The sequence below is a fragment of the Camelus ferus genome, chromosome 28 (genome assembly GCF_009834535.1).
Source record: "Camelus ferus isolate YT-003-E chromosome 28, BCGSAC_Cfer_1.0, whole genome shotgun sequence".
NCBI classification, from domain to species: Eukaryota; Metazoa; Chordata; class Mammalia; order Artiodactyla; family Camelidae; genus Camelus; species Camelus ferus.
The window spans coordinates 7,867,363-7,895,035 of record NC_045723.1 but is presented as its reverse complement, the minus strand read 5'-3'; the positions used below and the strand labels follow the sequence as shown (position 1 = coordinate 7,895,035).

The following is a 27,673-nucleotide window of genomic DNA, read 5'->3' as shown; positions in this document are numbered from 1 at the left end:
TATCACAAGGCTCACAGTTTCTGTGTGGCCAGCCTCCTGGAGGTTTCCCTACCTCCAAGCCATGAAAACAGCTTCTTCAAATTTTCTTGCAGCCTTTCTCTGTGTAGGGTTCATATACATACATGTTAAACATATAATATGTGAGTTAGAAAGAGGTAAGACACTGGGCTTTTCCCTCTCTTCAGTCTTCTCACCCCCTCCACCAGCTACCAGGCAAATGCCATCTGCCTCTTATGTCAAATAAGATAAAAGCCCTAATGGATGTCGGTGCCTCTGAATACTCAGGTATCTTCCCCAAAAGGCCAGGCATGTGTGTACATGTGTGATCCAACTTGAGGAATAATGACTTTGTACTCTTTGGAGAATTTCCAAGTTCTAAGGAAATATAAAGAGTTATAATTTGTCACTCAAATGGTAAGTTGAATATACATAGTGTTTTGGGTTTGTTTTGTTTGCCTCTGTCTCTCCTTTACTTTCTCAGTCCATATTCTGCTAAGGTGTCACTGTATCAAAAATTAGTATAGGAAGGTAACATAGGATCTCTATATCTGAAAATTAAATAGTGCATTTTGCTTATTATATTTTTAAAGGTAGAAGTGTCCAAGTTTGAAGCTTTGGAAGAAGTTAGTGCTGAATTGAAGCTCAAACAGTTGCTCTGGGATTCTTTATCTGAATGGGATCAACTTCAGCAAGAATGGTTAAAGGTAAAAAAGAAAACAAAGCTCTCAATTCTTAAATTATTTTTATATTAATTAAGCTTTTAAAATCCTAAGACATGAATTATACTTTTTTTTTAATAATCTGATATATTCTTAACTTCAGTAGGATATGCAGTGTTATAGTTCTATGGGTGTTATTATCAGCTTTACAGTGAAATGCACAAAGGTCTTTCTGTCACTGTGTAGCACAGAGCAGGACGCGTTACTGTAAGGTAGGCATCTCAGGTCCTGTGTAAACGCTAAATGAAAGACGCATCGAGGGGCCTCACTGCATGACATTTAACTGCTTTGTGGTGACTTCTGAACACAGTGTTGTCCTGATACACTGCAGCCAGCTGTTCTTAAGGATTGTAGGATTTCATTTCTGATCTACATGTGTCAGATTTCTGTTAGCTTAGGCTCTGAGCTTACTGTCCTTTTTTTTTAAAAAAAAAAAAAAGAAGTCATTTTGTTTACTGTGATAGAACAGAATCACAGTAATGAGATCTAGGCTCTTCCCTTAAGAGCTCACAGTAGTAAATTCTCTCATTTAGGGGGCCAGGTACCACAGGGTTTGGTTTCTAGGGTCTACCCTTATATTCAGACTTTTAGCAAGGGTCGACCCACTAGTAGGCAGAATAGATGGATGGCCCATCTACTCTCCGAGTGTGATGTGGGTGTGTTAGAAATGCCATCAGCTTCACAAATACTGTTTTACGTTTGCTTGTTCAGCTTACCTGCACTGATACCTATAATTAGAAGTCACATATCTGAGTTAAACCACAATAATGTTTCCCAGATGATGATCTGGTGCTGTGGGTACCAGAGGAGGATAAAAAGCAAGAAGACTGAACCCTCGCAGAGCTTACCTTTTGGTGGAGAAAGCAGAAGACAAACAAACATACATGCTGTGATATCAGAGAATTTTAAGAGCTCTTATATAACTCATTCGTCACTTATCTCAGAAGTGGAAAATGCTCCTGAGGAGTTAAGAAGAAGCTTAGAGAGTTATCTAATTACCACCATAGGTCAGAGCAGTGGCTTCCAAAGTGGGGTGAATTTACTGTAGGAAGTGCACAAGAAGACCCATTAGGGGGCAAAAAGAAAATGTTGAATCTAGGGGGAAAAAAAAGAACATTTACAATTTTCTTTTTTTAATTGGGGCATATTTGACATATTATATTAGTTTCAGGTGTACAGTGTAATTATTCTGTGTTTGTGTATATTGTGAAATGATCACCACAATACGTCTAGTTAACATTTGTCACCATGTGTAGTTACAAGTTTTTTTTTCTGATGATGAGAACTTTTAAGATCTCTTCTCTTAGCAACTTTCAAATATGTGATACAGTATTATTAACTATAGTCACCATAGTGTATGTTACAGCCCTGTGACTTATTTATTTTATAACTGGAAATTTGTACCTTTTGACCTCCTTCACCCATTTCACCCACCCACCCCCCTCCTCTGGAAATCATTAATCTGTTCTCTGTTTCTATGAGTTTTTTTAATTTTGTTTCAGATTCTACATATAACTGAGATCATATGGTATCTGTCTTTCTCTGTCTGATTTATTTCATTTTGCATAAAGCCCTGAAGGTCCATCATGTTGTCACAAGTAACAAGATTTCATTCTTTTTATGGCTGACTAATATTCCATCGGATACATTTACCACCTTTTTTCATTTATCCATTGGTGGACACCTAGGTTGTTTCCATTTCTTGGCTATTGTAAATAATGCTGCTGTGAATATGGGTGTTTATATATCTTTTTGTTTTCTTAGGATAAATGGATTTGCTGAATTTTGTGGTAGTTCTATTTTTAATTTTTTGAAGAATCTTAATATTGTTTTCCACCAATTTACATTCCTACCAGCAGTGGTATGAATATTTTAATAATGTTAATTCTTCTAATCCATGAGCATGGAGTGTCTTTTCATTTTTACAAATTTCCTATTGCCTTCAGTCCATATGACCATCTGACATGTCAATACATGTGTACACTTAAATGTTTATATAACTGAGAAATATATTTATAGATACATGCATGTATTGGAGTACATCTTTAAATCAGTTATATTGAAGGGGTACATACTCAAATAATGAAGACTGTTTGGTGAGAAATTTCTAGGTTGCAAGAGTAAAAATTAGCTATTTATAAACTTACAAGGGTTGGCCGTCAGGAATTAATTACAGGATTGTAATACTGCATTTGATGGTGTGGGGAAAGGACATGAGAGTAATGAACAAGCAATGCCTAGTTTATTGTTAGAAACCATAGTAAGTAAGGCCATTTCCAAGGGTGTAGAGTTGACTTCAATTAGCAGCGTAGCTACCAAAAAATTTGAGTTGAAAGAAATGTACGGTTTCAAGTTTGCCTTTGGTCATACGTCTTAACTTCTTTTTTTTCCCTCTTACTTTTCGTAGGCCAAGTTTGACTGCCTGGATCCAGAATTTCTAAACAGTCAAGTTTCTAAATATGCCAAATTTGTGACTCAACTGGAAAAGGGCTTGCCACCCAACAGCGTAGTCCCCCAGCTAAAATATAAGGTGGAGAAAATGAAAGAAAAGGTAAGTTTGGTAGAAATTATTTCAGAAACTCCAGGTCAGTCAGTTACTACTTGATGCTAATGAACGATCAGAGCCAGGAATTCTTTCCGGTTTATATTAGTCAGCTTTGCAGTGAGAGGAGAAACAGTAGGCAAATTCAGTTATCACAGAGCCGCAGACTACATCCTTATCTTCAACTGGCCAAATCATGCCATTGAAGACCTTGGTTAGAAGGAGCATTCAGAGCAAGAGTTTACCAGGTGGTGGGGGAACAGTGCAGGAATGGGCTGTAGGTAAGCCAACATGCTGATCTGCTCAGCCCTCAGCCAGGTGAGGTGAGGGCAGCCTTGCCCATTTGCATCGCTGCACCAAACAGTATGGCATTTTCCAGACGGGCCACAATGTGAAAAGGCGGGGCAGCCCGGCAGTAGGCATGCAGAGCTGGCTCTTTGAAACCAATCACTGCTAAACCAGTACTTGAAATTTGAAGAAAGGGGGATGTGGGTTTTTTTTCTTTTCCTTTCAAGCAGTTTTAGATTTTTTTTTAAAAGGTGAGGAAAAGAACTAAAGAAGACATGTATTCTGCAATTTATGAGTGATTTTTCTGCAAGTGTCAATGAGGTCAAGTTTGTTGACTGTAGTGTACAGGTCATCCATCTCCATACTGGTTTTCTGCCTACTTTTCCATCAGTTACTCAGAGAGGAGCGCTGAAACGTCCCAGTATCATTGTGGATGTGTCTAATCCCCTTACGTCCCATCAATTTTTGCCTCATTTATTTTTTTTAACAAACTTTTTATTTTAAAGTCATTTTAGACTTACAGATAACTTACAACTGTAACATCGAGGTTTCCCACGTGCCCTATACCCAGTTTGCTCTACTGTTAACATATTACATGAGTGCGATACATTTGTCACAAGTAATGATACAATATCGATATATTACAATTAAATAAAGTCCATCAGTTATTTGAATTTTCCCATTTTTATCTGATGCTCTTTTTCTGTCCCAGGATCCTTTCCCGAATAAACATTACATTTAGATGTCTTGTCTTCTTAGACTCCTCTAGACTGTGACAGACTCTCAGACTTTCCCTGTTTTTTCATGATCTTGGTAATAATCAGGCATTTTATAGAACGTTCATCAGTCTGGGGTTGTCTGATATTTTTCTCAGAGTGAGACTGGGGTGAAGTCTTATTCTTATCCTGTCTTATTAAAGGCACATGCCGTCAGTGCAACGTTTCACTAATGCTGTTAAGCTTGATCACATGGCTGAAGTAGCATTTTCTCCACTGTAAAGTTACTACCCAACCTTCCAGACTGTTCTTTGAAAGGAAGTCTCGAAGCAAAGCCTACATACACTTAAGGGGTTGGTTATGTTCTGTCTCATTGCTTCTTGCAGTAACATAGCCTGTGTCCAGATCTTGGTTTTCAATGCCATTTTCCAATAAAATGAATCGGAGATCCTTATAGAAATGGATATTAAGTTAATAGCAATTTATTTTTTTAAATTTAGCCAAATCGTCTTAGTAGCCTAAATGGAAACCCCAATCATTTGTCCATCAGGAAGCAAATTCTCAGGTCCTGTTTCTTGCTGTGGAGAAAACTCCGGGTACTGACCTCACTTTTCTGATGGATTCAATACAAGTCATTCACTTGTAGTCTGCCTGTATTTTTCTTTGTCGTAAGCGTGTAAGTCGTATTCTTTCCAGCTCTGTACGTGCCCAAATTGAAACCAGAAGCCTTAGGCTGTTTTCAAGAGAAAAAGCATGGCTCCTCTGAGAGTGTCTGTTTTCCAGCTTCCAGTCATTGTTGACCTGAGGAACCCAACCCTGAAGCCTCGACACTGGGCAGCCATTGAACAGACAGTCGACGCCACTCTAGTGGACCTTGACGTCTCCTTAACCTTGGAGAAGCTCACCGAGTTGCACGTTTTTGACTTCGGCCAAGAAATTCAGGACATTTCTGGACAGGCTTCTGGAGAAGCTGCCTTAGAAACAATTCTTAAAAAGGTAAATCTGACAAATGTGTATTCTGAGTTCAGGGAGCGCAAAGGTTTTCATATTTGGTGGGAAGATCATCAACTTTTGTTTTACTTGAATGGATTTCTTTTTTTAACATTGAAGTTTCACCCTCTCATTGTCCGTTACCCTTCTGCTCTTGCCTCACATTTATTACCATTATCCTTGCTGTCTCCTCTGTAAGTACCTTCCCTCTGCTTAGCTTATAGTCCAACGTGAACTTGACGGCAGCAAGGTTTGAAATGTGCGTGCTTGTATAAAGAACCACATAAGCAAGGGAGACCTCTTGGGCCAAAATACGTTGTCTTTCAAACTACATGCTAAGGGAGACTAACTCTGTGAAAGCGGTTCAGAAAGACGCTGGGAAGACTTCCCTCCTCGGGACACTCAGCCTGCTTTCTCTAAGAACACACGCGCACCTACCCATCACCTGTGTGGAAAGAATTTCTGTCCTTTTTAATTAAAGCACAGAGCGGTAGGGAATATGCATTAAAGTATCCCCAGTTATTCATCTGCATTAATGCTGGTCAATGAAATTAAGCAAATCAGTGTCATCTAACCAAGAATTTTAAAGGCAGTCAGGAGAATAGGATCATTCCGGGGTTATCACTTACGTCACGCCACATACCTTTATCAAGTACCTAAACACAAGTGAATGTACATATCCTAAGAGATCTTGAACTGTTTCCAAGGTGGAGGATTCTTGGAAAACAACCGAATTTGTCGTTCTCCCTCACCGCGACTCCAAAGATGTGTTCATCCTGGGCGGCACAGATGACATACAGGTGGGTGACGGGGTTACTGAAACTTACAGTAAAGATTCTTGCCAGACCTCGTCCTAAATAGTCCTTGGGAGATTATGATGAAGGAATGAAATATAGGAGTTACTAAATAGGAAAAATACATAATTGGGAAGGCAAAATAAAAGTATGAATAATTGATGAGAATGCTTGCACATGAAATAGTTTAGCAAAGCAAAAGAAATGGCTTATGTTTGTGAGAGTTATAATCCTGTAGTTGGTGACTGTTGAGGAATTTAGGACAGCAAAGAGATCTGCTGGGGCTGAAGTGATCAGAGAATCCTTCCCAGACCAGCCAAGACACGCCGAACCTTAAAGAGCAGAGGGGATCTGATAGGCCTAAGTGAGAACGGAAGGCACCTCAAACCCTTTAAATGAGGCGGAGATGCGTGAATGGGCGTCTCAGGGCTATAGCACGCCAAGAAGCTAAGTTCGCTTGAGTCTCTGAGATTAGAGGCCGGTGGTCGTGCTCCGTTAACACCAAAAGGAGATAAATCAGCCCACATGTTTGGAATATTCTTAGTGACATAAAATCCAAAAGCGCATTTGTTCAGCAGTGGGATCTGGAGATTATGGCCCAATTTAAACAGCGAAGCCCTGGCCTGTTAGGGTGGACCCAGGCCAGGATTGGAGATGAAAGGGCTTTGCCAGGTGTGGGTTGGGAGAGCCGTCCCAGACGTCACTCTGGGCACTGGAGGGGGAGCAGACCCCAGATGAAGACCGGTCAGTCTGAGGCCAAGCGATGGCAGGTGATGGAGCTTCTACTCTCAAGAAGTTTATAATTTAAGTAGAGCAATGAAAATCCTACACATTTTAAAAACGTGCATGTACTAGGAGGGTTGTTGTGGTATAAAGGGGAGGGGGAGAGGGGAGGGAAGTAGAGGAAAAACTGTCTATAATCACTCAAATGAGTTCAGCTTTCCTCTTCCTCAAGATTATTGAGGGAAAGTGGGGTTTCGTTGGATAGAGAATATACGTGATTTTTCGAGTTTTGATTACTTTGGGAAATAAAGACCTGGAAGACCAACTAGGATAAAGAAGGTACCAGATACCTTGTGGAGGACAGAGAAGAAGGGGGTTGAGCGGAACAGTGTGTGCCATTAATAATTACAGAAATGGCTGGGATTGGACCATCAGAAGTTCCTTGGTGACACTTGAGAGAACGTCTTAGTGGGTTGTAAGCCCTAGTGAAGGGGAGGAGGAGGAGGAGTGGATGGGTAGGGAAGTAGGCGGTACTCAGCTGTTCATTCAAAAAGCTGGCTTTTAAATGGACTCTTGCAGTTTAATATGAGGAACTATTTTTCAGAGCACAAACACGTGATGTTGTATGTATTTTCTTCGCCTTTTTCTTTAAAGGTGCTTCTTGATGACAGCACCATCAACATCGCCACCATGGCCTCATCACGGTACGTGGGTCCCCTGAAAGCGCGAGTGGATGACTGGCAGAAGCACCTTGCTTTATTTAACCAAACACTGGTGAGTAAGGGCCACTTCAGGTCATGGACCCAGAGCACTGGAGAGCCACGGGACCTTAGAAATCATTTTCGCAGTCATTTAAACACCGTGCCTTTAAGATCTGAGATTTCATTATTGACATTTTATTATGCCTGGAATGTAAGGAAGATGCAGATATATTAAGCTCTTCTTTAGAAGATGATGCCTTCACCCTTGTATTAGGTATTATTGCCGTGAAGCAAAATGGCACAAACTTAGTGTTATAAAACCATATACATTTATTATCCCACAGTTTCTGTGGGTCAGGAATTCAGGAATGGCTAAACAGGGTCTCCTACTTAGAATCTCACAAGGGTTCAATCAAGATGTGGGTGCAGGGAGAAGGTACAGCTCAGTGGTAGAGCGTGTGTTTAGCTTGCTCAAGGTCCTGGGTTCAATCCCCAGTACCTCCATTAAAATGAGTGAATGAATGAGTGATGTGGCCCAGGACTGGGTTCTCATCAGAGGTTCAGCTAAGGAGGGACTTTGGCAGAAATCATTTTCTTGCAATTTGAGGACTAAGGACTTCATTTTCTCACTGGCTGTCAGCCAGCAGCCACCCTTAGCTCCTATGTGTTTTTGATTTGAGGTCAAAAAATCTGGATTCCTATTTTTTGTCCTAGGAAGAGTGGCTGAACTGCCAGCGAAACTGGCTCTACCTGGAAAGTATTTTTAATGCTCCAGATATTCAGAGGCAGCTGCCTGCGGAGGCCAAGATGTTCCTGCAGGTGGATAAGTCATGGAAGGAGATCATGAGGAAGGTGAACCGGCTCCCCAACGCCCTCCGAGCGGCCACCCAACCAGGTAAAAAAGGGACCAACAGAAAGACTTCACAGTCACCCCAAACATCCATCACCTGTGAGATTCTACTAACGTGTGGTGACGTTCAACCCTTGATTCTAGTCAGCACTGCTGACCAGGAATGCTCGTGGTCCACCTGACACTCTCACTAAGCAACATGAATGGACCCTGTTACTATTATTCTTGTTGTTGTTATTAATATTTTTTTAATTGAAGTATAGTCAGTTTACAATGTTGTGTCAATTTCTGACACGCAGCATGATGTTTCAGTCCTCTATATACATGCATGTATTCCTTTTCATATTCTTTTTCATTGTAAGTTACTGCAAGTTACTGAATGTAGTTCCCTGTGCTGTACAGTAGAAACTTGTCATTTATCTATTTTATATATAGTAGCTAGTGTCTGTGAATCTCGAACTCCCAAAGATCATCATTCCAAGTGAAGTAAACCAGAAAGAGAAAGAAAAATATCAATACGTTTTATTACAGAGTGTTGCCTCCAGTCTCTACTAGACTTCTGTTATATTTTGAAAGTTAAAAAAAAAAAAAAAAGATTCCAAAATACCTTTGGTCCTAGGGATTTCAGAAAAAGAAGTGTGGGCCTGTCCGTATGATTTTGGGTGATGATAAAGCTGTGAAGAAAAATTAAGCAGGGTGTAGAGGCTAAAAAGTGGCTGGGGGCTGTAGTGCGTGTGCATGCCTGCATGCCTCTGTGTGTGTGTGTGTGTGTGAGATGGAAGGATTTTTTGATAAAGTGGCTTTTGAGTAGAAATCTGCATGAGTGAGGAAATGAAACATGCGTGTGGATCTAAGGGAGGACTGTAAAGTCAGAGAAGAACAGAGGCGGAGACCTGCGGTAAGAGCACGCTGTCAGCAAGGAAGCCAGAGGGGGTGGGCTGGAGCACACGGGGCGGGGGCGAGGGGTGAGCGTGCTTGGTGGGGGGTTGCGGGGCTGGGGATTGGGTTGGGTCATTGTTCACGTAGAGTCTTCAGGAGCGTGGGAAAAACCAGCTTCGATTCTTGGACAGGCGGGGCAGCCAGGCACTGGGAGAGGGACCAGACCTTCCAAGTTAATGAAACGTGTATCTTGCTCCTTGAGGTGCTACAGGTCAGTGACAGAGAAACAGGATGCTGTTGCCATCGCTTGTGCATCTAAAGATGGCAGAGGAAACAGAAGACGTGAGCGAGAGAGTGACAGACAGCCCGTAGTGTTTAGAGAATGGCTTTGTCTGGAGGGTCAAATACAAGGCAGCTGTTTGGCTTTGGTTTGCGCACCCTCAGCCCCCAAAAGCGGGGGATGCCAGATAAGAAGGTTTCAAATTAAGAACTTGTCCATCTGTAGCAAGTATTAAAATGAATGTTATTATTAAAGGTAATAGTTAACATCCTTAGCCAACCCGCCAAATTTTAACTTATTAGACCATTCTTTTATCAAATAAAACCAAAGCTTTTAAAAATATTAATATCATATTTTATTTCCATTTTAAATTATATTCTTTCTTTATTGTAACACAATTTTACCAATACTTTGTTTTTCTAGGACTTCTGGAGACTTTTCAAAACAATAATGCATTACTTGACCAAATTCAGAAGTGTCTAGAGGCATATTTAGAATCAAAAAGAGTTATCTTTCCAAGGTAAGTTTATAAAGCTACCGACAATATTTTTAGTTGTTGTAAGAGTACCCATGAACTTATAAGGCTGTATTTAAAAGCAAACTATAACCTCAAAACATCAGGGAACCAGAAAGGGAAGCAGGAAAGACGTTTGGTATTGGCAGCCCAGCTAATGTGTTGATTTGGGGGGCGTCAGCCTAAAGGATGAAGATACATATTTGGTAAATGTTTAAGTGGGTAAGCACCTGAGGTGTGCTGGAAGGATTCTTGATCACAGCAGTGTTTCACTGCTGGGTGTGTCTGTGTGTGTCTGCACACGTGTGTGTCCACAGATGTGTGTGTGAAAAGTTAGCAAGACCTGTGTTGCCGGAGCAGGTTTCTTAGGTTAATTGGTGGCCTAAGGGTATCACTGCAGAATTTTTCTAAGAGGTCATTTAACAAATTCCAGGAGAAATTTTTTTACTCATCCATTCATTCTAAAAACATACCAAACGTTTTGCTCAGTGCTAAAGATACAAAGAAGAAAAAACCAGGTCCCTGCTCTAATGGAGCTCAGGGTTAACAGGCAGACAGTCATAAATACACAATTACAATATAATTGTCTGTGACCAGAGTGTGACTTCTTGGTGGTTAGCAGAAATGCCTGACTTCGGTGACTGGGGCCCATTGTACCGTAACACAGAGGACATCGCAGAACAGTTCATCTTTCATGGATTTTTTTTCCTGTTAGCTGTTAAAGTCTGTCTCAGAACAAACCCTGAGCTAGCCGGGGTTAGGTGCTCGTGTGGGCTATGTGGTTGAGAGGGGTTGCTGCTGGGTGCCAGGACGGGGCAGGTGTGTGCACGAGATAGCCAAGATCTGGAAGAGCTGGCCAAGTTTAACACAGTCAGCTGGGCTTTAAAGAATGTGCGCAAATCTTACCAAAACGTCATTCAGGCAGCGTGGGGGAAGACAGTTTGAGGTTTGGAACGTGCCTTTTGTTGATTTCACTCTTAAATCAGTGGGCTCCCACTTGAGTCTCCCAAGGCCAGAGACAGCCTGTACCCTGCCTTTGACCTTCAAAGAAACCTGAGCACACATTGACCTGTGGTATTGCTGCACACCAGGAAGCGTCGGCTTTTATTTCTCCTTTTGTTTAGAATTACATCAACGAGGTCTGCCATGTTTATGGTGTCAGCAGGCCCTGTGCAGGGTTGATTTCACGCTGCAGGCCTTAACGAAGACTTACTGTGAGCCAGGGACCAAATTAGGTCCTGGGGACACAAGGCGAACGTAGGCGACACTGTTCCTGCTCTCATGGGGCTTGTTGACCAATCTTGATGATTATCTGTGTCATATGTTGCAAAGAGGCAGGGGAACAAGTTATTACTGCACGTGGTATTTCAAAGAAGCAGGACTAACACAGTGCAACCCAAAACATCTTTGTTTCTAATGGCTGCCCCTGTGTTCCCTGCTGGGGACTAGTCTCTTCCTGTCCCTGGATAAAATCTTGAGCAGGCCTCGTGGATTTTCTGGTCATTCTCATATAATAATACAAAAAAAAAGTCTTGTCACCATAACTCAATAAACAGTCTATAATGATCAAAACTCTGAATTTCTTTCAAAGTGGAAACTTCCCCTTTCTCTGGCCAAGCCTGATGCAGGGCTGAAGGCTTCAGTGGTGATGAGGATGTGTGGTGCTCAACCCTCTCCCTTCCCGTTAGGGTTCTGGGATCTCCAGGTTTGGGGCAGGGAGGGGAGGAGAGGTCTACTTGGCTGATACCCATCTGGCCCCCTCTCTCACGTGGGGCCTGCCGTGGGGTCTCGGGGTCCCTCCAATCCCTAGGGACCTCTCACAGGCAGCTTCCTCCGCGGGACTGAAGTGTCTTCTCCAGCCAGACCCTCATCCCTCTGTCTCATCCCTGGGCATCCAAGTGTGTCCCTTCTCCAGGGTTTTTCATAGGGTCCCTTCATGCCTCCAGATGGCCCTGTTGGACAGGATCAAGAAAATCCCAGGCAGGGTCACACCAGCATGGCCCACGTGTGTGTGTCGACAGAACCAAATAAGGTTCCGGCAGCCTCCTGTGCATCTTTGCAGCAAATCGTGTACTGAATGTGGGTGTACGAGGCTAGGTTCTAGAGAAACCAGGTAACATGCACACCTTTACTCCAGGGGCTGCTAGCCAAGCGTGAGACGTGGGAGCAAATCAGCACCAGAGCAGGAGCTACATTTTTACAATTTTTCTGAAACATACCTGCCTTTTCTGTTCCAGGCACTAATTTCTTGATGTCTGAGATGCATCTGCACGATTTTTCATAACAATCATATTTAGAGACACGTGGCCTCCCCAGAAACCCAGGACCACTGGGTTAGAGGTCCAGGAAATCAGTGGCTGGGGAAGGGATACGGCCAAGAGATTTATCTTTCCTGTTTACATAAGGCTTTGCTTCAATTTCAAGTTACATTTTAAGTATATTCTTTCATCCAGATTTTACTTCTTGTCAAACGATGAACTCCTGGAGATTCTGGCCCAGACCCGAAACCCCCAGGCTGTGCAGCCGCACTTAAGGAAGTGCTTCGACTCCATCTCGAAGCTCGAGTTTGCTCTCATGCCTCCCACTGAGGGGAAGATTCCTGGGATGGACGGAGAGCCAGAAAAGGTTTACACTAACGACGTTCTGGCGATGCTGTCACCAGAGGGAGAGAGGGTAAGGTGCTTCTGTCTAGGGTTCTTTGTGGGTAAACTGTGTTTCTCTTCTGAGGGCGGAGGGTGTGTACTGGTACTCTGCTGTCTCAGAACTTCAAAGATGACCAAAGATGAAATTCTTGCCTTCAAAGAGCTCAGAGTCCAGCGGAGACATAGTCAGACAAACAATTAAGAAGCCCCACAGTAAATGCATTAACAGTGGCACGTGCTCGGTTCTTGGGAGCAAAGTGGAAAACACTGGATCCAGGTCTCAGCCCTCCGCAGGGGGCACTGTGTGGACTGCTAGGAGCACCGGTGTTACTGCCCGGACACCTGCACCCCAGCTTCAGCCTCCTCTACAAGAGGAAGAGGAGTGACGGTGCCTGGTTAAGGAGTTGCTGGGGGGGGTTTTAAGTGTTACTGCTTGTAAACTACTTAGACCAGTACCCGGCGGGTGCTGTGACGTAGTAGCTGTCATTGTTTGTCTCCAGGGCGCTGCACAGGGCCTGGCATACGGTAAGCACCACGCAGGTGAGCGTGTTAGCGAACTGTGGGGAACCATGTGACCACACTGGGAGGACACATCATCACAGTCAGCCAAGGAAGTTGGACAGGAGATGGGGAGGGACAGCATTCCATGCTGAGGGATTATGCAGAGAAGTGCCAAGGATTTCCGTCCCGGTAGGACGCAGTGGTGTGCGTATGGGAGTGGCTGGAGCCCATCAACATTTCACTTGTCCCACACCTGCACCCCAATGTTCACAGCAGCGTTGTTTACAGTTGCCAAGTTACGGAAACAACCTAAGTGTCCTTCAGATAAATGCATAAAGAAGGTGTGCTGTGTATATACAAGGTAACGCTAGTCAGTCATAAAAGCAAATGAAATGTTGCCACTTGCAACAACATGGATGGACCTGGAGGGTCTCATGCTAGTGAAATAAGTCAGACAGAGAAAGGCAAATACTCTATGTTACCACTTGTACATGGAATCTAAAAAAATAGTACAAACTAGTGGGTAGAACAGAACAGAAACAGATTCACAGGTTCACAGGGCAAACCAGTGCTTACCAGCAGGGAGAGGCAAGGGGGGAGGGACAAGATGGGGGTAGGGTATTAAGGGGTACAGACTACTGTGCAGAAAACAAATGAGCAGCAAGGGTGTATTGTGCAGTGCAGGGAAATATAGCCATTATCTTGGAATAACTTTAAACGGAGTATAATCTATAAAAATACTGAATCATTATGTTGTACACATGAAACTAATACTGCAAATCAGCTATACCTCGATAAGATTTTTGTTACTTGTCCTAAATTGATCGTCTTGCAGAAGAACGTACTCATCCCTAGTGCACAAGGAGAGGGAGGGGACGACCTAAGCCAGGGTCTGGGGGAAGCATGGCATTTAAAGGGCGGGCAGAAGACGGACAGAGGCAGGAGCCCAGACAGGCAGAGCAGGCAGGTCATTAGAAGTCTGAGAAATAAATGAGCAAGGCTGAGGAGTGTCAGCAACTGGGCGAGCTCTGGTAACCTTCATAACCTGAACAGGCTTAGGGGGTGGCTTGGGCCAGAACTCACACAGCAGCAAGTAGGGGAAGAAAGTAAAAGAACTCGTGTGGTGCGCAGGGACTCCTCTTTCCAGGAATCGGCTCCGGGGGGAAGCAGGCAGACAAAGCACTAAGCAGAGACGGGTAAGGAGAGGTGTCGAGCGGGGCATCGATAGAAAGTTCCAGTACTCGTGGTCAGGCCGCCGTGTCGCTGGCTCAGGGTTCTGTTAGGGAAGCACAGAGGACGTACTGCCTGCGAGTTCCACGCAAGCCAGGGTGTCAGCGCTGACTGTCTTCCAGGTGAGTCTGGGGAAAGGCCTCAAGGCCCGCGGCAACGTGGAGGAGTGGCTGGGCAAAGTGGAGGAGGCCATGTTCGCGTCTCTGCGCCGCCTCTGCAAGGCCTCCATCGCCGACTACCTGGGGAGACCGAGGACCGAATGGGTGGTTGCCGGCCACCCTTCTCAGGTAACCCCCGCTCCTGCAGCTCCTGCCTCGCACCCTGTTCTAGTGAGGTGCAGCCCGCATTTGAAGGAGGTGTTTCCCTGCAGGTGATCCTGACCGTTTCTCAGATCATGTGGTGCCGAGATCTGACAGAGTGCTTGGAAGGAGAAGCCGGTCACCACTTAGAGGCCCTGGAAGCTTTTGAAAAAGTGAACTTTGAGGTGAGATCATGGCGGGGGGACATTGAACATATGGCTGTGCAAGACGGTCTCAGTGGCTTTTATTGGCAAGGTTAATACAAATCCACTGCTCCAGAGATTGCAACGCTCAGACATGACCGACAAAGCTTTGGGGGTCTCACCGAAGCCATTTATGTTCAAGTTTTCTTAGGGACGCTACCCTGATGTTTGTGCAGTACTGATATAAATACTTTATATTAAAAGCTAGAAGGAAGTATAATGGTTTGCAGCGTTCAAGGGGAAATGGTATCGTGGGTCCTGCCTCCCACGGAAGTTTATTTGATCCAGGAGAACCGCAGGATTTGTGCCATTTCTACTCTTAGGCTCAACACGTGCTTCTCTGCTTCTTTGTTGACCCCTCAGGCAACTGTCAATAAAACAATAAATAAGGGAATGAACTAAATACCGCTTTGCAAGAATCTGGGGGCTATCGCTGGGAAATGCCACTTCACAGCTGGGCCAAACCTTTAACTCCAAATTCAATTCTACTTCCAAGCAATGTTGCACTTTTGAAGAATCACCCTTAAAACGGAAAAGGAAGAAACAGCTTTCCTGAAATAAGAGAAAACTCTCATGAAGGTCCTCAGTAGCATTTCATCTCAAGGAGCCCCAGAGAAGAGACTCTCTAAGGGAGGTCCCACTGAGCCCTGTGCAGAGGCGGCCCCCGCTCAGGTCAGCCTGAATGAAGATGCAACAGAGCAGTTCAGGGCTCTCAGAGGCAACGCTCTTCTTGGGAAAAAATTTAACCATTTCCTTGAAAATCGGGAGCTCAGCCTAGTAAAAATGCTTTCATTTAATCAATCATCTGCGTGGTCAAAATGCTCGGGGGTCCTTATTATCCAAAAATGAAAACAAATGAAGAAAACCTATCCCCCAAAATGAGGAGCACGACCTGAATCACACTTCCTTCTCGGGGAGAACCGTCTTCTCTAGAGACGTCACCCCGTGACAGCCAAGAGTGTGGGCTTTCCTGGAGGCAGACGTCTGCTCCAGTCTCACTTTCCTCACTTCATAACTCTGACTGCCGTCAACTCGCTGACCCTCTCTGACCCTCAGTTTCCTCCAACGCAAAATGGGAGGAAAGATAGTATATACTTCGTGGAAGTCTTTCGGGAATTAAATAAGTTAAACTGTTGTCTGGATTGGTCACAGAATTACAGATTCTTATTAAATTTGGCAAATTTTGGCAAATGTCTCTTCCAAATTTAAGAGTAAAAAGATATCCATGTAAGCTAATTTTGGAAAATTAATTATCACAATTTTTTTTTAATTTGTAGAGATTGAATGCCCTGGCTGCGATAGTCCGAGGCAGGCTTCCTAAATTACACAGAAACATCGTAACTGCCTTAATTACTATTGATGTACACGCAAGGGACATAGTCACTGAGCTTGTTCAAGCCAAGGTAACTGTTCCGTTTAAATAAAATCACTTCCTTTTTTCTGAAATCAATGCGTCCAACACACGTATCATTGATACCACGTGCGCAGGTGGAGGAAGTCGAATCCTTTGACTGGCAGAGACAGCTGCGCTATTACTGGGACGTAGACCTGGACAATTGTGTGGCAAGAATGGCGCTGTCTCAGTACACGTACGGCTATGAGTATTTGGGTGCCTGCCCGAGACTGGTCATCACTCCTCTCACGGTATGTTCCTGATCATTTAGGTTCACTTGGATACAGGACATGCAGTGTTGACATTGCGTTTTTTTAAAATCAAAATTGTCCTGGAAAGTTTCCATCTGACATTGAAAGGATTTACCATAAATACATCTTTGTAAAGCAGAGATTTGCAGTATTTAATTATGTGCCTAGATTTTTGAGTAGTTTTCAGTTGTCATAGAATTTCATAAGAAATCCTGACCCTCCTGCTATAAAAAGGAAAGGACTTAAGGATCTGTAGCCAGAGTCACTTCCGTCCAATAATGACAGTTTCTCAATTTCTCCAGGATCGCTGCTACCTGTGCCTCATGGGGGCTCTGCAGCTCGACCTGGGAGGCGCACCGGCTGGCCCTGCTGGCACTGGGAAAACCGAGACCACCAAAGACCTTGCGAAAGCTCTCGCCATCCAGTGCGTGGTCTTCAACTGTTCCGACGGTTTGGACTACAAGGTGCAGTGCTGGCAGCGGAACATGCGCGTTAAGTTTTACGTGGCTTTCTCCACTTGCAACGTGACATATCAAAAGAAGACAAGGATGGGGTGATGGGGGGAAACTAGTGGGGCAAGGGATAGTTAAAGTGGAATAAACAGAACAAAGAAGCGTCAGCACAAGGCCGTCTGCGTGGGCCAGGTAGGGTCAAGGCCAGGGGAGGACTTGTCAATTGGTGGTAAAATTTAATCTGTTCATGACAGTAAGTAGACATATAGCAGATGACATATGAGCCAGAATAACAGGGAAATCTAGGAACAAGGAAAGAGCAGCTCAGAGTTGTGTACTGAAAATGAAGTATGTAGGAGGTGAGAATTCGCAGTAGGATTTTGCAGTAGAGTAGTTCACAAGCTTTTTGTTCACAGGATCCCTTTACAGGCTTAAAAATTATCACGATCTCCAAAGACCTTTTGTTTCTATGTATGGGTTCCATCTGTTGATATTTACCATGTTAGAAATTAAAACTGATCCGTTTAAAATATTTATTAGTTTTAAAATAACAATAATAAATTCATTACATGTTTGCATAAACACACTTTTTGAGAAAAATAGCTATTTTCCCAAACAAAAAACTTACTGAGAAGAGTGACATTGTTCTATATTTTTGAAAATCTCTGGTACACTGGAAATTGACATGTTGTAATTGACTGTACTTCAATTAAAAAAAAAAAAAAAGAACTGTGGAATAAAATCTGGTATCTAGAAACCAAAAAAAAAGAAAAGAAAATCTCTACTGTCTGGTGTAACAGAGGCTAGCCAGATGCCCATATCTGCTTCTGCATTAAATCTGTTAAGATACATTATTTCTGTTAAGATACATTATTTTATTTGAAGAAAATCTAGCCTTACACAGATATGTGTTCTAAAAAGACAAGACTACTTGAATAACTTCTTTAGATAATTGTTGATATTCTTTGACACGACACCAAAGATTGACAAGTGGCAGCTTCTTAAAGATTATTTGCAACATGAAAACTAAAACCATATGAATAACTTTTTCGTACTCTGTGGTTTCATGAGAGAATGAGAGTGAAAAGACAAATAGCATTTTAGTATTATTATGAAACAACTTCGACTTCACGGACCCCCTAAAAGAAACTCTGAGGTTTGCAGGAGTCCTCAGATGACAGTTTGGAAAAATGCTGTTTCAGCATGTTGATTTCTGATCTGGAACATTAAGTGACCCCTGAAGGGTGTAGAGGATCTTCAGAAAAAGACGAAGGTCGTCCTTGTCAACATCCCATCAGACATGGGGGAGGACGCAGACTTCTCAGTGGGAAGGAGACGCTCTGCCACCTCCACCTTGGCCAGACCATTTGGGAAGGTGGTGACAGAACCCTCTTCCAGGGGCAGAAACGAAAGAGGGACAAATCAACCATCAACATCCACGCAGAGGTTACCGACAACGAAAGCTTCCATTAGTAAAGTTTTTCAAGGTTTTCTTAAGTCATTAAGTGTGTCCATTCTACATGTTAGCTTCTTTGGGAACCTGTATTTACAGAGGTTATGAAAAGGTAGGCAAATTGGTTAGATTGTCATTTTTTTTAAAACTAAAAATTAGCTTCAGATCATTTTAGGGAGAGGCCAAAAGATACGTCCTCTTACTGAAAGGTGTTAACTTCTGACACAGCCCAGCAGCCCCTAACACTGTTGCTTATGTGCAGATACCACCACTCTTAGTATTTCAGCTCAAAATGTAAGCTTTGAAGGAGTTCGGCTGTCCAGTACGCAGTCAAATGGCATCATTGTGCTTTCAGATGATGGGGCGCTTCTTCAGCGGCCTGGCACAGTCGGGGGCCTGGTGCTGCTTTGACGAATTTAATCGAATCGACATCGAAGTGTTGTCGGTCATCGCGCAGCAGCTCATCACCATCAGGAGCGCCAAGGCGGCCAAGGTGAGGCCGGGCCAGCGTCCGCAGACGCGCGTTCCTCACGCTTGTAACTGACTTACAGCACGTGGCGTTTTAGGAGGGACGGTGCGAAGTTTAGCCTGTCTCTCCTGTGCATCCAGTGTCATTGGCGAGCAGTGCAGCAGCAGGGCTGATGTGGGTGACTTAATTCCTCATCCAGGCAGCGCAGAGAAGCAACTGTATGTCAGACACTGTGCTGGGACCTGGGGACACAGAGCTGGTGAGACTCTGTCCCTGCCCTCGCAGAACCTGTTCTTCTTCGACCCCCAACACACACATGCACACACACAGACACGCACACAGACTCATGCACGCACTCCCTGTCCTTCTCTCCTCCAACTCCTCTCTTCCTCCTCACCTCTCTTGTTCTTGCCTTTGATGTTTACATCTCTGCCAGGTTTGCCTTCATCCTGGCCCCCAGGCTCAGCCCAGTGCTGGTAGAAAAATGAGAGAGGAGTCCTGGGGAACCCAGGGGAACCTTGACTCTCCAGAACTCACTGGACTGGAAAAGCCAAGGAGTAAAGGGTCAGATGAAGATAGTAAAGTGGTCCCACTGGTTACAACTTGTTTTAGCCCACGTGAGCATGTTCCTGGAGAAGGGGTTTTGTATTGGGCAGGGGTGTCAGGGAAGAGTGGGACCGAGTCCCCTACCACTCTGTGGACCTTGTGGGATACAGTCACGAAGTCACCAAAGGGCAGACTGACGTTCAGCCAGGACAAGCCAAACAGCCTTGCCCGTGGTTTAACATTTAAATGGCCACTGCCTGGCGTCCCTGTAGGGTCCCCACCGCTACCCTGACCCCTGGGGCCTCAGACCTCCTCAGGGTCCAGCCGCAGGGGTTCATTCTGACCTAGCAAGGGGGCCTCCAGACGCAGGTCCAGCCCTAGGAAGAGGGGTCATTCTCACTGGAAGGTGCCCTGCTCAAGAGTTATTGAATATTTTGAGTATCACCCCTGCAAGAAAACAAATTATAGAACAGGTGAAAGCAAAGCAGAAATCGGACTTTAATAAGCTCTGAGTTACACAAGCCCTTGTACTTAACACTTGTTTCGTCATCACGCCAAGCCCGTGTGAAGTAGGTGGTGCTTCCCAAGGTTACGGGTGAGAAGAAATTAAAACACTTCTGGGAACGGCACAGACACAAGATATACATCTGTGTGACCCTGAAGTCTGCAGTTCTTCAACTGCACGCCTTCCTGCCTCCGCTCCCTCTGGGAGGCCTACGCTAAACGCAGGGACCTCCAGATGTGACGTGTTGTGAGCCATCATCTCCATGCTGCGCGTTCAGCATCCTTGGCGAAGCGTGGGGAGCGCAGGAGAAGGGACCACGGAGGACGCCGGCAGCATTGAAGCGTTGCCAATGGGGCGGCGACCATGTGCAGTGACAGGAAGGTGGGAGGACTCTGAGACTAGCCACATCTCACCCTTGGTTCTTCCAGGGGGCAGGTGAGACAGCTGGGGCAGCAGGTACCCCCAGAACAGATGAGGAAACTAAAGCACGGAAACATGCAGGTTTGAGGAACACGAACAGCCATTTAGAAGCAGCAGGACTGGGGTCTCCAGTTGTACCATCCAGCGCTTTCTCCTCCGGGCTGTGACACATCCGCCCAGCTCCATCCTGGCCTCCCCAGTGTTCTCCGCGCCTAATTACAGTGCCTCCATTCAGTGGCCCTGCTGGGACCCTGGGCTTCATCTTGAATCTTTCCCATCACTGTCAACCCCAAACCTAAGCCCCCACCAAGGCCATTCAGCTGCATCTCCTGGACCTCTCATCTGCAGTGAGAACTCCCGGTTCTGGCTCTCGTCATCTCCCCAGTAACAGCTCCTTCCTGGTCGCCCTGAGTGGAGTTTGTCTAACCTCTCCAAGGCCACCTTTGGTCCTATCACTTTGCTCAAAATTCTCCGCCTCCCCCGACCCACAGGACAAAGCTCTCAAGGCCTTAGCCTAGCATGCAAGATTTGTGATGCTCAGGCCCCAGCCTCCTTACACATTCCTCCTGGAAATTTACCCTTTAGCAAAGTGAACAGCTAGTCATTCCCCGAACATGCGGGGCTGCGCCTCGTTCCTGCTCCCTTTGACGGGAATGGCCACCCTGCTCACCTATGTGAAATGCCCTCTTCATTCTCCAGGTCTCAGGCAGGCTGTTGTGGCTGAGTAGATTGCAGGACTGGGCCGGGGAAGGAGGAGACAGTTGGCAGAGGCAGAGGGCAGGAAATCCTGAGCCCAGAAGAGACTGGGAGTGAATAAGGCAGAACTCAGGAGAGCAGCAGTCCTAGCAGCAGGATCCAGTAGTCTTTGCCTGCACGCCCACTGCACAAGTTCTGTGCCCGCGTAGGAATTACGGAAAGGAATTTACAAGTGTCTGGAGAAGGGCTAACTTACATTTTCCCTCCCTTTCCGACAGCTCTCTAGATTCATGTTTGAGGGGCGGGAAATCAAGTTGGTGACGACCTGCGCAGCCTTCATCACCATGAATCCCGGGTACGCAGGCAGAACCGAGCTGCCGGATAATCTGAAAGCCCTGTTTCGACCCTTTGCGATGATGGTTCCAAATTACGCCCTGATTGCAGAGGTGAGCAGCACATCACAGAGCGCCCAGGATTTGAGCTCGTTTCTTTTCTTTACCGTTTGATTCTGTTGTGGTAGAAAGTTCCCTTTATGATCGCACCCTGGCCGAGGTTACGTGGTATTGTCCCCTCTTCCGTGTGTGGGTATGATTGTTACCACATAGAATGTTTTGTTCTCTGTGTGTATGTGTGTGTGTGTGTGTGTGTGTGTGTAACAGCTGTATCCTAATCACGCCCAGGATTGTATCTGGAATGTAGTAAGCCCCCAAAACTGGAATGAATAAATGAGTTTAATTAACTAGTTCACTGGGGTTTATCAGTTCCTCTGTAGGAATTAAAATGTCTAGATTCATTCTAAAAATATGGTATTATTCTCACTTCTCTCTCTGCATTATTTTTTTATTAGAGTCAAGGGATGTTGAGCAGAACCAACACAAATCATTGTGACGGAGGGCAGGGGTTGGTTTCCAGTCTGTATCAGCTTAGTCAAAAACTAGCAATCATGGATAAATCACTTATGATTGGATTTGTTCCTTCTGTATCTATCTAGGGATTTTTCTATTTAAACTTTTTTTCCTTCATACTAGCTAAGAACCAGTGTAGTTAAATTTTATGTGTATTTTTCTTGGCACTTTTTATTGAGGTATAATTTACATATAGAGAAGTGCGCAGGTTATAAAGATGCAACTCAGCAAATTCTTACACACGTCCTCACGTGTGTGATTACCAAGACCAAACTATAGGACATTTTCAGGACTCCAGAAGGCCCCTTGTGCTCAGTCAGTGCTGTGTTTCACAACAGGGGACACCACCCTGTTTAGAACGTAGCTTCTCAGAAAGCACATATTACTCCTGTGGCTAATAAACTCCTGACAACAGCTAATTTAAAACATTCCTCTGTGTGAAGTAAAAGTAATTACCTAAGAATAGAATAGACCAGGCCAAATCCTATCATTGGAAAAATTACCGTTTTCATGAGTAAAATGCCTACAGCATCTCATGAGTCCCCCAGCGCCCCCTGGGGGCAAGGCGGGGTGTGGCAGTTAAGGCAGGTGGTCCCTCTAGACCCTCTGTGGGCAGGGATGATGAATGACCTGCTCGTTGTTCAGAGCTGGTAGGAGGAAAGCCAGGTTTAGTACTCAGTCCAACCTTGTGCTCGCATCTCGTGTTTTGTCCTGCTGTTATATTAGTCATGAATTGGAGAGATTTTAAATATCCAGTCTTCTGAGTGCTATTCCTGTCTTCGTCACAGACTGAATGAGTCAGAGCCGTCATCAGTAATGTTTTTAATCACCCGCAGGTCACAGAGCCCTGCGCTAACAGGTAGTGGCAAAGCAATGAGCAGAACAGACCCCACTCGGGAGTCTCCGCATCCCCTCAGAGCTCCATTCTGAGGCCCGCTGCAGTGAGTTGAGTAGGTTATGGATTGGAGGAAGGGGCCACACTCACCTCCACCATCATCACTGATTTATTTAACCAAATGTGCAGACAGTTGTCAGAGGCAAAGCGTCCTCTGAGGGCCCGGGAGAGGCCGCAAACCTTCCCTTGAGCCCAGGGAAGCCTGCAGGGAGCGCGTCACTGTAATTGACGCTGTCAGATCAGGGAAGCTCACGTCTTGGCGTTTGTACTCAGGCCTTACAACGCCATCCAGCCTTCACGATGTGAACATTTTCACAGTGGGCTCTGCTGCTCCTGAACCAGATGTCACCAAGGTCACATCTCCACCCATGCAAGGGAAGCAGAATCAGTGCTCGGGTGTCCCTGTATGATTTCCCACCTTCCTCCTTGTGGCACAGAAAACCCTTTGCCCTTCAGCCTTGACGTTCCTTTGTTAAAGGCTGTGACGACTTGGAGAGACGTGACACCTGAAGGAGACTCTGCATGCTCTGGTGCTATGTTCACATGTTGTCAGCAATGTAAGATGACAAGCATCGCACTGCATCTCTCCACTCTAGGTAATCCTGTACTCCGAAGGATTCGAATCCAGTAAGATTTTAGCGAGGAAGATGACTCAGATGTATAAGCTTTGCAGCGAGCAGCTCTCTCAGCAGGATCACTACGACTTCGGCATGAGAGCCGTGAAGTCCGTGCTGGTCATGGCTGGGTAAGGAGCCAGAGTGGGCAGCAGTCCAGCTCCAAACCATGTCATCAGATGCATTTAATAAGTAATTCACAGGGGGCAGGGTGTAGCTCAAGCGGTAGAGTGCATGCCTGGTGTGCACGAGGTCTCAGGTTCAATCCCCAGTACCTTCTCTAAAAAGATAAGTAAATAAATAGACAAACCTAATTACCCCCCCACCCCCTACCCCTACCTAAATAAATAAGAAAATTTTTTTTAAGGATTTGTAATTAAAAAAAAAACAAGTCACTCACAGATGGCTCTTAAAGCAACACAGTAGGAGATCAACAAGTGCCAGATGCTGGCATTCTTGTCTTGGAACCCCCCCCGCCCCCTGCCACCGTGACATGGGGCTCCGATCTTCATCCCAGGATGGTTCTTCACTGTGAGAACCCACGTGGCTGCGCCCAGCCTGAACCTGAGTCTCGGCTAGGCTTTGGCAAATGTTTGTTTCCCCTGAACTCGTCCCGTGCAGTGGGTTTTAGTACAAAAGCCTTCACCCCTATAAGACAGGGTGACTAGACGTAAAAGGCATGCAGTCTGTCATGTGTTTTTTGGGTTTTTTTAATTAAATTCAGTCTTTTCAAAATGGAGCTTCACTGGGTTTGGCCTCAGCAGCCTCTTCTTTGCCATCTGTTTAGTTGAGTGGCTTCTGCTGTTTATCCTCAAATGCAGACAAACGGCTTTCAGCTCACTATTCAGAGCTGATTCATGCCTGGAGTGAGTCAGCATTGTCGGCTGGCATCTGCGTGGCGTCACTAGTGGTCCCTCTGCTTATGCTTTGTTGCTAGTGAGGAGGCACTGAGCTCCAGAAAGGCAGGAGCCCCCGCACCTGGGGGTGGGTGGGCTGTTCGGGACGGTGCCTGTTGGACGCGGCTTCCCCCCCTCACTGGGACAAAATGAGAAGAGAAGTGTGCCCTTTACCGTGATTTTGGCGTCCACAAAAGCTGCTACAAAGTGCTCTATTCTATGGGCTGGTGTGAGAAACTGGGGAAGTAGCTGTTAGAAGGATTTGTTTTATTTCAGATTTTTTTTCTACTTAATAATTAGCACAAGCTTAATACTCTTCTGGTCAGGCTATTTGACTTGATGAGAACGGGAGCCCCCAGGGAAATTTCACTACCACCAGAGTCAGCCCTGCGGGTCGCCTGACAAAGCCGGACGCGCTGGGAGAAGCCTCAGTTCCATCGCTCAATCCTCAGTCTGGTCTTCCTTCCTAGACTCCACCTCTGTCTTCACAGCGTGGTCCAAGGCTGCTCCTTTCTAGTTCCCAGTGGAGCAAAAGTCTTTCCTCTCTTCAGGCCCCAACCGCTCTCTTTATAACCTGTGGACACTTTATAACGTGTGAAACCCCCAGCTTGCCCGGAGTCTCTGAGGGAATCTGTCTTCTCTCTAGTTCTTCCCCTCGGGCCACGACTCACTGGCTCAGGCTCTGCACATCTCTTTAGAGGACGGAGTGACCGAAGGAAAAATAAGAGCCAGCAAGAGCAGAGCAGAGCATTGTGGGCTGAGAGTGAAGGAAGTCTCAGGGCTATGCATCACCATGATGTACTCAGGGACATGTAAAGTCAGGTTAGATAAAGTCTAGTTTGATGGGGGGAGCTTGAGAAACTGTCCTTGTCATTCTCCTCGCGGCCACATAGCCTGTACCTGACTTGGTCATGTCCTCTCCTGGAGACGGATGCAGACATGCGAGGGGAAGTGGTCCTCTCCTTCCGGCAGGAGTCTGCACTGGGTGCCCTCCACCCTTTCTGCAGGCCAAATCCCTCACCCACAGATTTGGAAAATCTCATTTGACACCATGTTTTCACGATGTCATCTGAATTATTCCTTTATATTTAGGTCTTTAAAAAGAGAGAACCCAGACCTCAGTGAAGATGTGGTGTTGATAAGAGCTTTACGAGACTCTAATTTGCCAAAATTCCTAGCAGACGATGCTGTTCTCTTCAGGTAAACGTCTCGATGTTACTGATAAAGCCTGGCTGCTGTGTAGAGGGTAAAGGGTGGTTGATCTTCAAATATGTCTGTCACTTGTAAGGTAATAACTTTCTCATCATTTCACTGCAGTTTTAAAAATGCAAGCTTCAGATAAAGATGCTACCGATTTTAGCATCAATCCAATTGTTTATTTTTTTCCAAAGTATTGATCACCAAGCTGCATACTATGCTATTAGCATTTGGCTGCAAGTTTCTGAACTAAGAGATGTTCCTGACCCAAAAGAAGCAGATTTGAGCCTCAACATAAATGTGATTGCTTTTATCGATTTCAACTTTTATTATTTAGTTTTATGTTTATCCAAGCCACATATGTATGTAGTTTTAAAAATACAATGCTGTTATAAAATTACTCTCAGGAAAAACAGCGCTCCCCTGCCCTTCACCAGCTCCCACCTCCCAAAGGCAATCACTTGTCAGTTCATCCATTCATTCTTTCATTTTGCTATTTCCCTCCCTGTTGTATAGGACCACGTTTGTGCCATTTCATGATTTTTCAGCTTTAGGTATTACCTAGTAAGTCACTAACAGAGAGAGGAGGATGTGCACATGCCCCCTCCCCTCCCCCCATCCCCTCTATGGAGTCACACGGTGGCATAACTGGGGCTAAGTATCCAGAATTTCCAGAATTTATTACAGAGATATAAATATTACCCAGAGCTGAGCTACATTTCCCTTGTTATTGGATTATCTAGCCTTTTATCTTCCCTGCATTTATTAACTGTCTTAGTTTTTGTTTTTTATTCCTTTACCGACTTTTCTGTAAATTGATCACTAATTCATTTCCAAATTCCGCGAGTGTAAACTCCAAAAAAAAAAAAAAAAACTTCAGTTATACACAATATTCTGTCGAATCTGTCTCCTTGGGGCCCTCTGCTCTCCTCTCTAGCCTACACTGGTTGCCCGTTACCCTTGGGGCACATCTGTCATTCTGGGATGTCCTTTACGTCCATGTGCTTTTTGTCCACTGTCAGATCCCCTGTTTCCCAGAACATGTGTCTACTCACTTTTGGCAGAACACAGTGATGAGGGGGAGGGTATAGCTCAAGTGGTAGAGCACCGGCTTGGCCTGTATGAGGTTGTGGGTTCAATCCCCAGTACCTCCTCTAAGAATAAATAAATACTAAACAAGCCTAATTACCTCCCCCACCAAAATAAATAAATTCATTAAATAAACTTTAAAAAAACCACAACGATGAAAATTCCTAAACATTTGTGTTTGCACATTCAGGACATTACTGTAAGTGAGATTCTGGGAATTGTGTTCCCTAGGTCGTAGACAGGAATGGACATGTTTAATTTAGGTAGATCCTGTCGGTATGGCCTCCAAAGACATTTTGCATTTATATAAATAGTTTTGTGAACATGCCCCTTTCCCTTTATGTGTTTGAGAGGGAGACCAAACAGTAGCCTACTTTAATATAAATTACTTTATTAGTATCAAGGAGCATCATTTCTGATGCTCATTAGTCATTTGAATTCATTTTTCTTAGGGCATCATTCTGTTATGTTCTTTTACATAGTGATTTGTGGGAACTCATAAACTTTATCTGGTATAAAACTTGGAAATATTTCTCTAAGTGTATCACTCACTCTTTATGTATAAAGCCTTTTTGCCTCACAGAAGTTTGGTATTTCCTGGTTTGTTTTTATTTTTCACTGTATCATCTTTTTTTAAAGTTACCAAATTTTTGTCCTTCTTAGGTAGACTTTCTTACCACAGTGTTGTAAAATCCATCTCATATTATTATCAGTACCTTTTTTTCTTGCTCTTTTTTATTGAAGTATAGTTGATTTACAATATTATATTAGTTTCAGGTCTATAGCATAGTGATTGAATGTTTTGATAGATTATACTCCATTAAAGTTATTATAAAATATTGGCTACATTCCCTGTGCTGAACAATATATCCTTGTAACTTTTTTATTTTACACATAATAATGTGTACCTCTTAATCCCGTACCTTATGTTGCCCCTCTCCACTTCTCTCTCCCTACTGGTAACCACAAGTTTGTTCTCTCTATCAATGGATCTGGTTTTCTTTTTTCTTTCTTTTTTGTT

The 27,673-nt window shown here is 44.6% G+C and overlaps 1 protein-coding gene across 1 annotated transcript in view; it reads left to right on the top strand.

Moving 5' to 3' along the window:
- Positions 1-27,673, top strand: part of DNAH6 (dynein axonemal heavy chain 6) — a 150,317-nt gene that overhangs the window by 34,969 nt on the left and 87,675 nt on the right. The window contains exons 17-33 of the mRNA XM_032469656.1: positions 591-704; positions 3,127-3,270; positions 5,049-5,261; positions 5,963-6,055; positions 7,427-7,546; positions 8,188-8,368; positions 9,906-10,002; positions 12,450-12,669; positions 14,492-14,656; positions 14,740-14,853; positions 16,149-16,274; positions 16,360-16,515; positions 16,818-16,979; positions 18,776-18,913; positions 21,335-21,502; positions 23,453-23,601; positions 25,459-25,566. Coding sequence (XP_032325547.1) covers positions 591-704; positions 3,127-3,270; positions 5,049-5,261; positions 5,963-6,055; positions 7,427-7,546; positions 8,188-8,368; positions 9,906-10,002; positions 12,450-12,669; positions 14,492-14,656; positions 14,740-14,853; positions 16,149-16,274; positions 16,360-16,515; positions 16,818-16,979; positions 18,776-18,913; positions 21,335-21,502; positions 23,453-23,601; positions 25,459-25,566 — 2,468 coding nt within the window. The remainder of the gene's footprint in view (positions 1-590; positions 705-3,126; positions 3,271-5,048; positions 5,262-5,962; positions 6,056-7,426; positions 7,547-8,187; positions 8,369-9,905; positions 10,003-12,449; positions 12,670-14,491; positions 14,657-14,739; positions 14,854-16,148; positions 16,275-16,359; positions 16,516-16,817; positions 16,980-18,775; positions 18,914-21,334; positions 21,503-23,452; positions 23,602-25,458; positions 25,567-27,673) is intronic.